Raw genomic sequence first — 12,649 nt, 5'->3', positions numbered from 1 at the left:
CGAAACACCTCGGGTTTGCCGGAGGGTTTTCAGCTGAGGCAGCCGGCTTCAGCCAGGATAAGGGTAGCGCGGGTCTCTGTCCTGCCTTTGTGTGTCCCTCGTTGCGGCTCTGGGACTCGGGTTGAATGCCTGCTGGGGCGCTTCCCTGCAGCACGGGGGGAGGTTACTGAGGTGTTTCAGTAATTCCTTTATAAATGTTTTCGTCGTGCATCTGTCCCAAAGGTTGGAGTGGATGTGGTGAGGAATAAGAGCTGTGAGGAAGGTTTGGTTTAAATAAACAGTATGGAAGGTGGAATTGCTTTCCTGTTCTTCAGAGAAAAGGGGTTTGAGTTTGGGGGTTTTGGTTTGTTTGGGTTTTTTTCCCCTCTGCTGGATGGTTTATTTGTTAGTGACTTCTACTTGCAATCAGTAAGTTAATTACTTAGAGATTGTGTCTTACTGCAGCAGAATATGCTGAGTAGTGCATGTAAAAGCATAGAAACATGTGATAATATTTATTTCTTGTTAAAGCTCCATGTTTTTTCAGTGGGACTTGAGCTCTTAAGCCCTTTTGAAACTTAAAAAAAATAGTAAGAGCTCTCTGCTATCAGCAAATATACACAAACGAAGGACATGAGTTGTGCTTTGTGTCCACGAGTGGTGCCAACAGGGAATGCACATGGCAGCAACTGCCTGTGATGGAATGGAAAACCAAAACTGAACAAGGGAGGAATTGATAACCGATGGGTTAAGAAAGGCTAATGTATGAGTATATTGTCAGCAAAAAATGGTTAAAACCCTTGAAACAGAAAATATTTAATTTAAAACACCACTTCCTCAAATAGCCTCGTGTAAGATCAGATTTTACTGAAAGTTACACAGAGACCGCAGTCGTGTACTCTTATTATTGAATATAATTAATACAACAAATTAAAACTTCTTGCAAAACACCTTTGGTATATCACAATCAAATAAATGATAAATTGCTTGCATGTATCTTTGTGCCCAAAGTTTACAAAAGCTCAGTCAGAGTGGTTGTAGTGGTTGAAAATTAAATTTTGTCTCATACTTGAGATAGGTTTGTATGTGTAAATAGCCTGTAGGTTAGCTCACAGCCTCTAACAGAGCTGGAGTATTTAATTTGAATTTCTTTAACATTTTAATGAAGTAATACCTCATTCCTGACAAGACCTACATGTATGCTTACATTTATACATCGCTTTGTTGAAACCAATATACTATAAGCATATGATGTATTAGTCAGTGGGACTGTCCATATGTGTATTTCTTAATTTATCAATTTCATCTTTTTAATATCAGTGGGACTGTCCATATGTGTATTTCTTTATTAAAAAGATTAAATTGATAAATTATAAGAGACATAGTTGAAATATTTGAGTCCCATCAGCCTTGTCATTAATGAAATTTAACCCAACACTTTTTATATAACTTGTTTTCTACATGTAACTGCACATAGAATCATAGAATGGTTTGGTCGGAAGGGACCTTAAAGACCATCCAGTCCCAACCCTCCTGCCATGGGCAGGGACACCTTCCACCAGACCAGGTTGCTCAAAGCGCCATCCAGCCTGGCCTTGAACACTTCCAGGGATGGGGCAGCCACAGCTTCTCTGGGCAACCTGTGCCACAGTGCCACCCTCACGGTGAAGAATTTCTTCCTGATATCTCATCTAAATCTTCCCTCTTCCAGTTTAAAGCCATTCCCCCCTGTCCTATCACTCCATGCCTTTGCAAAAAGTCTCTCCCCAGCTTTCTTGTAGACCATTTTAGGCAGTGGAAGGCTGCTCAAAGGTCTCTGTGGAACCTTCTCTTCTCCAGGCTGAACAACCCCAACTCTCTCAGCCTGTCTTCATAGGAGAGGTGCTCCAGCCCTCTGACCATCTTTGTGGCCTACTCTGGCCTAGCTCCAACAGGTCCATGTCCTTGTTTTGGGGTCCCCAGAGCTGAAGGCAGTACTGCGGGGGGGGGAAGGTGTCTCACCAGTGCGGAGTAGAGGGGAAGAAATGTGCAGTTTCTTGCTAGCATAATTACACTTCTGAAGAACATCTAAGAGCGAAGACCTACCACCAGCAGGTTGCTAAAAGGTGGTATTTTGTGTAAAAGAAGATAAAAAGAACATTATGAAAGAAACAAGCGTCTACACTTAAATTATAGAATCTGAAGTCTCTAATATGTGGTTTGAAATTGTTTTGGATGTTTTTTCCAAGCTCTTACCACTCAAAGGCTCTCTTCAGCGGTGCTGTGCTGCTGTGTTCTGTATGCTGTCCGTGACAAAGCTTGGCATACCTGATGATGGCCACCATCCAGACCACCCTTTAAATGCTGTAGATTTCCCCCTCCCTTCTCATTTTACAGAAGAAAATAGGCGAAGGCAAAATGGAAATGCCTTCTGTGGAACAGCGCCAAGGTGGCTTTTTGCCGATTTGGAAAAACCCATGTTGGCCCTGTCTTTAATATCAGCAGAGGTGAGGGATGACTGTCTAGTGTCTCATCTCAGCTTTGCTTCCATCACTTCTGCTGTAATGTGGACAAACCTTTGTTAGATTTGAAGGAAAATTGTTAGCTGTTTCTGCCAGGAACCCTGTTGCTCCCAGCGTGACGTTAATGAGGCAAGTGCCTTTGGAGATTCTGCTTCAGAACTCGGAAGTAAATACAAGTTTGATAAAAACACAGGTGCGCTATCATCAGAAAATTATCATAAATTACCTACATGAGCAGTGCCCAGAGTAAGCACCTGTAGTTATTTAAAAGGAATATATAAACTCATCATTTAAATAACCACAGATTCGTATTTAAATGATAGTGATCAATCTACCGTGTATTTCCAAAGCTCTAGCAGTAAGCTTAAAGAGGTGATAGTCTAAGAAGAGACACGGGCTCATTGTTTCCAGAAGAAACAAACTGCAGGGAATGTATTTGTTAATGTACAAATAAATTTGGGAGCAGGAGGCTGCAGAACCGTGTTTAAACCAGCAATAGTTGTGACTCCTGGCCCCAGCAGTGCCTGTAATCGTGCCCCGTGGTCACCGAGTGCCGGAGTGGTGCTTCCTTTGCTAAGAAATGAAGAGCATCAGAAAGTAGCAGCCTGTGGTGGTTTTCCTGTTTCTCTCAAATTCCGCTGCCAGACGAGGGAGTGAGAGGTTCCTGGCCCTTCTCCGCGGGGTTGCAGCCTCTCCTGAACGGAGGCCGGGCACAGGCCGCTTGCATAGGAGGGCTGTACATGTAGGGTCTGCGATCACCCTCTTGGTAGTTGCAAGCTCCTGGTTTATGCGCCCCAAGATACGTTCCTGTATTGTTGTGGATGTATGTCCATCTGGATTTTTGCTTTGTCCAGGTGACAGAAACCCTACCGGTTCCCAAAATGTTCAAGAGTTCACCGTGTCAGTGTTTTCTGTGCTGCATGAATATGTGAAACGTAACGGGTGGATCTGCAGATCCAGAGCAAGGTCAACTCAAATGTTTTTATGGCCCTTCAGTGGAGGTGTCAGAAAACTCTCCTGAATACGCACGAAGAGGCAAACAAAGGCACACACATTGACATTTTGTTAATGGAAGGGAATGTTAAAATGTCAATGAAAATGTCACGCTTAGATTCCCATCGTGACCATTTGAAGTAAATTCAGGGATATTTAATGGAGTTTTATTCTACTATGAAAGGCAAACACACACACAACTGTTTAAACAACTTTTAAGACAATTCAGAGCACATGTTGCTCATCGATGTGGCAGGGAGGAAAGCAAGATAAGCAGCATGTGTTTAAAAGGTGTGTGCTCATGACTCGTTTGGTGACTGGCTTTAAGGAGGATGGGATAAAACTGAATAAGATTTGTTTAAATCTTTAAATGACAGCTGGGTGTCTTGGAGAATGAAATATTTGGCACCAGGGTTCGTGCTCTGGCAATGCTCTGAGCATCCTGATAGTGTCCTTTCCTGTGTGTGTTAATGCACATAGGGGATAACGGCTCTAGGACTGGGTGAAATGTCCATTCTTGGTTTATGAATGTATGCCAGAACTACAAATAACACAAGTTACGTGAATATCTGTCTACTTGCTATGCACATACCTGTCAATTTAAATTGTCCATGAACTTCAGACTAATTTGTTTTACAATAGACTTGCTTTACAAGGGGCTTTGGAGGAACTTGCTTTACAAATTCGAGCGTGCTTTAGAAAGGTTCTTGCAGAGCCACTGGTGGCTCATTATTTTTGATCATTCTTAATCCATACTCTGTTTGAACAAGTAACTGTGATACAGGATTGTAGTCCAGAAGAGTCCTGTATAGCTTTTCAGATGAAATGTACATGTTTTTACTTACAAATGCTCAGAGGGACTGACTCAGGAGACTAACCATGGGTAATGTTTCACCTCTCAACCAGTAGCTTGTTGTGGAGGTGCTGGTTGTTACAAGTGATCTTCTTTCCCTTTACTCTCTCAAATGGCAGTGCTGCTGTATACCATAGAATCATAGAATCATTATGGTTGGAGGAGACCTCAAAGATCATCAAGTCCAGCCGTATACCCGATGCCACCATGCCCGCTAAACCATGTCTCGAAGCGCCACATCTAAACGTTTTTTGAACACCTCCAGGGATGGTGAGTCCACCACCTCCCTGGGGAGCCCGTTCCAATGCCTAATGACTCCTAACAGTGAAGAAGTTCTTCCTAATATCCAACCTGAACCTCCCCTGGCGCAACTTGAGACTGTTTCCTCTTGTCCTGTCACTAGTTACCGGGGAGAAGAGACCAACTCAAAGGCAATTACCAGAGGCAATCTCTCTTGCTAGTCTACCTGTGTAGCTTTTTCTTTTACCTTTTTCTTAAGCTTTGTTTCCCCTAATGTATATCCATTCCTTATTGCCATTGAATCTGTGTGCTAATTGTTTGTAAGAATGGAACCTTCTGTTGCTGCAGTCCAGACTATAGGTTTCTATATGTATTTATGAAAATATTATAAAATCGGACTAATCTTTTGACAGAGCTGTCATGGAAAACTCTCAGTTCTTAGAATCCTTTAAATTTGATTCCCAAGGTCCATTATTTTGAGATAATAGCATGTTCCTTCATTTTTTTTCTTTAAAAGCTACTTGCACGACTTGAGGGCAGAAGTTCTCTGAAGAATCTTGAACCTTACCTGTTTGCTGAGGAAGGATCTCCTGTTCATGGTAAAAATGTATCTTTATCCCATTTATGGAAAAATGTTGATGTAAAAGTATTCTCAGAGCAATATGACAGAGATAAGCCTACAAGTAGATCTTTTTGCCCTGGATTCAGTTTTGTTTCTTGATGTAGTTTTCTGCAAACTAGATAAAATGAAATAATGCAAAGTAACCACTCCAAACATTATTAAATGGACTTTAAAATCTGCTTTATGGGTATCAAAACACAGGTGTAGGTGAGTAAATACCAAGCACGTTGGTCTGTTTCTAGTAGTTTTACAGAAATTTGTTCTAGATCCTGTCATTTCACCTTTGTTTTTTTAAATCAGTGGTCTAAAAAATAACTAGAGAGTCATAAGTGCAGGAATTTTTAAAGAACCGGCAGTTCAATAAATAGCAAAGAGTTCAGTGATAAGGAGTGGTCTGGATCAGTTAGGCAAACAGTATTTTTCAGTAAAGCCAGGCCATCAAGCCATTCAGTCTTGGCCTAAAAAATCCTGATTATACTTAAATGGAACTTTGGAAACAATTTTGTTGTGAATGTAGGTACTAATCAGCTGAATGAGTTTGTGGGTGCTGTTAGGATCAAAATGGCTTATATAGACCTTCAGTGAATAAATGAGAATTTCAAATTGGAGAAATAAGGCTACCTCCCAATGGCACTGGTACAAGTTTAAGGTAGATTCTGTTAGCAAGATGTTTTAAGATCAAGACTGGATGTTTTAATGAAAAAAATCACTGAGCTAACCAGAAATTAGCACACTTAGTAATTCCTTGATTATTCAGGAAGTCAGACTGGTTTTCCAGATTGTGTGAAATTTCATGGATTTCACAATGGAAGAGACTACTCTGATTACACAAAACTAGAAATAGATAGTAAAAAAGGCACATGAATGGCAAAATGTGAGGATCATGCTGTGAGGTACTACAGTTGTTGAATATATGTATGAATGAATGGATTTCATATGAAAAGTATGTGGCTGCAGTGGTTATCAACATACTTGTCAGCAACTTGAATTCCCACAAATTATAGAAGGTTCAGAAGAAATAGCAGAAAAAGCAATAAAAAGAATCAGGATAATTGGATGAGAGATGATGCTTAGTCTACAAATGCAGTCACTGTGAGACTATTCATGTATTATTTTGCAGCACTTGAGAATACATCAGGGGTTTAGCAATAAATGATTCTTGCCCCTGAAAGTTTCAAATATGATATAACAAAGATAAAGGGCAGAGAAATACTGGTAAGGCAGTGCAAATGGAGCAGAGAAGATTATTTAAATACTCTCAGTTGTGAACTGCTTTGTTACCCATAAGAGGAATTAAGAACCAGTAGTGAAATTGGTATATGCTTCACAAGGTTCCTGAATTCTTAACATTTTTTTTTAAAAGATTGAGATATTTTTGTTTTGAAAAAATGCAGTAATAGAAAATGCTAATCTTCCAGGCTGTTCTTTTTAATGCAGCTTTAGACACAAGAAACAAATGTTTGAGACTAAACTGGCCGTGTTGTGGTAGAACAGACTATTAAGAAGCCTTCCTGGGGGTCAGTAATTGCCCTTGCCGTCACAGTCCACAGCGTTACATAATTCCATCATCAAATTCTCAGCTTTGATCTTAAAGCTATGTAGGTTGTTCATGTCTGTGCAAAGACTCTTCCAGAACCTGAGTTCTAAGATGGCTGGAAACCTTCTAAATTCATCACAGGTTTCTCTGTGCCAACAGAGTCATTGAGCTTCTGAAGCACTTCTGGTTTTCTTCTGCTTTTAACAAATGGCATCAATTACTATCTGTATTGGTCGTGCTTTTTGGCTGACATTGATGAAGCTGCCGAACATATTAGCACAGATCTTTAGCTATACATACATAAATGGACTTCAACATTTACTGTATTTTTGCTTTGTCTTTTAATACCACAGTATTTATGTGAGTCCGTGTGTTATTTTGATGTGTGTTCACATTATTCAGTCTTAAATCCCTGTTGAAGACCTACCTCTCCATTTGTCATGAACTTGACTTTTAGTAGGTCACTGTGGAATACTGTAATACGTGGCCCATGAAGTCCGTAATGAACAGCTCTTAATCTAAAATGCTATGATTAAAGTAATGCAAAGACCTAAATTATTCTTTTTCCTGATGATGTTTGAAACAAATGAACATATATATGAAGTTTCAATAAACTATCCGAAGGTTACATAGTAATTAAGTGTTCATAACACGTCTGTCAGAGTACTATAAAATAGGAACAGCTAATACAGGTACTGGTGTGATACTCTGGTCACTGCTTCTAATTATGATGGACTTGCATATTTAAGAACACATAAGCATATTAATTACATACTATTTAAGCTTTTCTGGAATGGAGCAAAAGTGACACGAGCTTTAAATTATCTTCCACTATTGCCAGTCATATTTCTCCTATACTACTGGTATGAAGGTGTGGGTGTCAGTATAAAGCTCTGATGTTCAGCAATAGTATGACAGCCAACATTAACTTGGAATAAATATTAGGCCTTTCTAGTTCACTTATAAGTGGTACAGACATTAGTGACAGCTTCTGTACAGTATTGTAAATTACTAGTCCAATAACTTCAAGGTATCTGATGATGTGAAATCTGCAGAGTTACTGCTGAGTATTCTAATAGCCTGTTTGTAGCTGCAGCGTCAGAAAATAGTTTAACCAACGTTTGCTAGTCTAATGATTACAGACAAAACTTAAGGCTCTTCTCATTGAAAAGATGACACTGAGTTGATGACCAGGACTGAGCACAGTGTTTCAGTTTAAAATCCGTTAGTGTTACATAAATATCGATGTTTATGCAGTGTCATTTAGTTTATCCTGTATGCCATTGCATAGCAGTGGACTATTGTACCCTTTGGTCTGCCCATAGTGGGCCAGTTCAAGCAATATCTCGGGCAACTCCTTAAAACGTACTTCTTGAATTTGTCAGTGCTGAATTTTGTATGAAATCATTATGCTTGTCCGTCTTGATCTGTTAAATCTTCACAATCTGAAGTCTTTCTTAACCCAATTAGTTTGTTTTCTACACATCTTGCCAAGTTAGTGGAACATTCACCTACTGATATATTTCACATTGGGCAACACCAATTCTAATAGGAAAATTTCTCATTAACTTTCTTCCATGTTAAATTGTCTGTTCTTACTCTGCCTCTCAGACTGTTTTCATCCTGTGACAGTATCTTTTTACTAATCCTCCTTTCAAGGTTATTTTGACGTTAATGGATGATGCTAGTACTGATCACTGAGTTTCTTCCATGATGTACTGTGAGAGTGTCAAAGGCTTCTTGAAAATGTTGCTGGCCACAATTCCTCCTCTGCTGTGTCACGGTTTGTCCCTTCTGATCCAGAAGGATGAATTTCCCCTTCTTATCTTACTGTAACAGCCTGGTTGCTAATTTAATGAAACGCTACATTTATAGATGTTGCTATAAATGGCTTCTGTTTTGCACCCGTTCTTGTGGGCAGCCTCTTTGATAATCATGAAGGCCCAGAAATCCCCAGCTCTCTTGAGGTTTTCTTACAGTCCAAGCTGTTACTCTTTTCAGAGTAACTTAAGTGTTTTGGTCAGAGTACAAACCCAAATGTGTATCTTGTTCAGAGATGGTGAACACGCTTTGAAAGGTGCTTAGCAGTCTTGCCATTAAAATTTATAAAGCACCACCACGAAAACTCCTAAGAATGATTTTTTCATTCAACTTAGAATTTTTATTTAAATGAATTTGTTAATTCTGGCAATAAAAAGCTCACCCAATGTTATTCTGTAACACACAGGTATCCTGATAGAACATCTTCAAATGGATAAAGTCAAGCATGTATTTCACAGAGTAACTTTTTCCAATCATTACCAAACCATAACTCAAATTTGCCCACTGTTGCTTGCAAGCATTGCTGTTTTTTCTTAAACATAAAGAGTTGCTGTTTTTTCTTAAACAAGTAGTATTTTGCTGTGAAGGTAAGTGAAGCAATCTGTATTGCCTGTTGGCCCAGTTCAGTTACTGGTCTGGATTCAGAAATGCCACTCAGGGTGGCAGAAGTCTTGTGCCAAAGCCAGTGGCAGACAGAAGATGCACTTTGTTCCTTAACAAGAGGTGCCTTACGCAATTGTTCTAAAATATTTCAATAGGTGAAATATGAGGGAATGACCTACCCAGCACATTTAGGAGGAGTTCTTCCGGGCTGGTATCTTATCCTAACAGGGTGTGGTTATGTCACTGGCAGTGTCTGTGTGACAGCAGAGCAGCTGCTGGCTGCAAGTGGCAGAGTTGGACATTGTGACCTCTGAACAGGAAGAGAAAATGAAGATTGATGTCACAGGAAGTGTGAAGTCATCTTTCATCTCCAAAGTGTGGAGAGCCATTCAGAACAGATGAGTAAGGGTTTGGGAGGCAATGAAGCTTTTAAATAAATTTCAAAGTATCAGAAATTCATAAAAATGGAATTGCAGTTGTGGAATTATGGAGAGGCAGGCAGTCTGAGTGTCACTGAAGTGGATAGAATTGTCATATCAGGTGTAAATTGCTTTCAACGCATGCAATGGGTGAAGTAAGAGCTTAGTTTCTTCCCCACCACCCTCCACCCCTCATTCCAAGCTGCATCTTGACATTATATGCACTTATGAACAAGGACATCCTCTGGAAGTTGAGTAATGACTTGAAAAACCCTGTTAACTCAGGCAGGCACAAACATGTTTAAGTAAAGTTGCAATTAACTCTCTACTCTCGCATCCCCCCTATGAAAAGCCGTTAGGCCATTTGCACTTGCCAAGGCCACAGAAATCTCTCACCTTCCTGCAGTTACAGTTGCGTGATTCTCTTTACTGCATGTCTTTACGCTTCTGCCCAAAATCCAAAATGTCATAAATAATCCAGTTTCTGAAAGTAGATGTTCATAAAGAGCAACTAGTAAATTAACATTTTTTAGAGTCTTGCTCTGATATTATACATCAGGAGACTTTGGAAAAAACTTTGGAGTATCTTGGATTCACATCCAACAAAAGAACTGGTTTCCCAGTAAAGCATAATGCTTCTTTTAATTAACATTTTAAATGTACATGATATGTATTTTATTGAACCACATGGATCGGGCAGTTAGGCTAAATCCATTTACGAACAGAGATCCATTGCTTCAGACGGTAGGGTCATTACTTGGAGCTGAAGGAATCTGTGAGTCCCCCTTGTCAAAAGAAGCGGTTTCATACTATGGTCACCACAGAAGAATGTAAGTGTTAAATAAATATACTGGCCTTCTCTTTACTGGTCACAGAGTCCCATTGGTATCGTGTGATGCATGCAGATATTGAACAAGTATATAGCAGACATGAAATGGTGAAGGACAGTCCATGCTATAAAAACAGATGTGCCAACATGATTTGGACCTCTAATATGTCAACTTTTTTTGTTATTTTCCTTGTCCTCTACTTTTTTATTTATTTCTTAATTTTGTGTGCATAGTGTAAATGGATGGTTTCTTAGCCACTTTTCTGTAGCAGCTTCCTTTTCAGCCTTCATCTACCGGTAACGATATAGATGAAATCCAGTTGCCAAACTTTCATTGATATCGGTGTCCTAGATGCTATTGGCAGCTCTTTTTTTGACCTTTGTTCCCAGCTGATTTTCTTCACTGTCTTGAAGTTTTCAAGCCTTTCTTGAAAATTGAAATTTCTCTTGGTAGATTTAAACATTTTTATGAATATCAAACTTTCTAAAATGCATTTTCCAATTAATGGAATAGTGAGTACTGGTTCAGTAAACACTGAAAATTGACTCTGAGCTACAAATGCTCTTACCTGACAACTTGCTACTTTGTTTTTGCACAGGAGATGTCGTTGAATTCCATGGTCCCGAAGGAACAGGAAAAACAGAAATGCTTTATCACCTAATAGCCCGCTGCATCATTCCAAAATCAGGAGGAGGACTGGAAGTGGAAGTCATGTTCATTGATACAGACTACCATTTTGATATGCTTCGTCTAGTTACCATTCTTGAGAACAGATTGGCGCTAAGGACGGAAGAAATTATAAAGCAGTGCCTGGGAAGGCTTTTTCTTGTGAACTGCAACAGTAGCACTCAGTTACTCCTCACTCTCTACTCTTTAGAAAACATGTTTTGCACTCACCCCTCTCTCTGCCTTTTGATTTTAGATAGCATATCAGCTTTTTATTGGATAGACAGAAGCAATGGAGGGGAGAGTCTTCACTTGCAAGAGATGAATCTGAAGAAATGTGCTAACTGTCTTGAAAAGCTTGTGAGAGACCATCACTTAGCTCTCTTTGCAACAACACAGACACTTATGCAGAAATCTACAAACTCTGCAGAAAGCTTTTTTCCTTTAAAACTTCAGCATGAAAGTGATACAGACTATAGACCTTACCTGTGTAAATCATGGCAACAAATGGTAACCCACAGGGTATTTTTCTCTCAGCAATGTAATTCTGGCAACAGCAAAAGTTTTACAGTCATTTCTTGCCACCTCAAAAGAAACCTTGTAGTAAAACGTTCATTTAGTGTTGCAGAATGCGGAGTTCAGTTTTAGCTTCAGTTTGTTTTTCAAACGTGTAGCAAATCCTGGTGCTTAAGGCCTGATTAAGTCTAAGTACCTTTTAGTACCTTTTAAAGTAGTTGGTTGTTGCTGGGTGATTAAGAATTTTTGTCACCATTTTCTTAAAATTTAGTGAAGGGCAGGAAATGGTAAAATTTTTGAATTACTGTAGATGTTCAGTCCAAACTAGCGAGGAATGTTTGTTACCTGTTTGTACTTAATGCATAAAGAGATTAAATCAAGAAAATTATAACCAAAGACATTTTAAACTACTAGTATCCTTCAGTAATCTAACCTATGCGATACATGGCCAAATGCACTGACTTCTTTTCTGGGTCTTATACTCCTCGTCTTCTAAGCTACAGAAATAGGAGCCTAGTTGACAGTGGGGGAGACTGCAAAAAGGCGAGTGTTCACTCTTTATAAATATTGGTCTTGGTTTATTCCCAGTAGCCTAGGGCATATGAAATGCATTCACGACTGCCTGAAGAAGAGGATTCATTTTCACAGCCTGTTAAATAGCGGTAATCCTGACTGTGCTTCTCCATCCTCGCAGCCTGTCTGTTTACATTAGCTTGGAGTTGCTTGGAGAAGCAAGGATTGCAGGTGTTTTCACCCTTACAAACATCTGGGTTTGAAGAATCTACAGCTATTGCAGAAATGGAGACCTGATTTCCATAACTGAAGGAAAACTAAAGACCCAGCTCTGGGTACCTGTGAGTTTGTGCTGCATGCAGCAAACGGTTTAGTCTTTGAAAATAATGAAGTGTGGGTTTTGGATTGTTTGGGGTGTGAGGGGTTGGTTTTTGTTGTTTTGTTTTGTGTTTTTTTTTTTTAGATGTATGCACAGACAATTTTTTTTTCCTCTGCCCTCCCTCATTATTTCCTCCCACTTCTTTCCCTTCCCCCACTCTCTCTAAGAAATCCAGGA

At 39.5% G+C, this 12,649-nt stretch overlaps 1 protein-coding gene across 1 annotated transcript; it reads left to right on the top strand.

The window, feature by feature from the left end:
• Nucleotides 1–5,083: 5,083 nt before the first annotated feature.
• XRCC2 (X-ray repair complementing defective repair in Chinese hamster cells 2) lies at nt 5,084–11,963 on the top strand (the record flags this gene model as incomplete). Its single annotated transcript, XM_009695257.1, has 2 exons — nt 5,084–5,165; nt 10,997–11,963. Coding segments are annotated over 2 exons (798 nt in total), but the record flags the coding sequence as incomplete, so codon positions are not given.
• Nucleotides 11,964–12,649: the final 686 nt, after the last annotated feature.

The sequence above is a fragment of the Cariama cristata genome, unplaced genomic scaffold, assembly GCF_000690535.1.
Source record: "Cariama cristata isolate BGI_N322 unplaced genomic scaffold, ASM69053v1 scaffold18872, whole genome shotgun sequence".
Lineage (NCBI taxonomy): Eukaryota > Metazoa > Chordata > Aves > Cariamiformes > Cariamidae > Cariama > Cariama cristata.
Note: the sequence above shows the minus strand (reverse complement) of the source record. Positions and strands in the feature narration are given on the sequence as shown.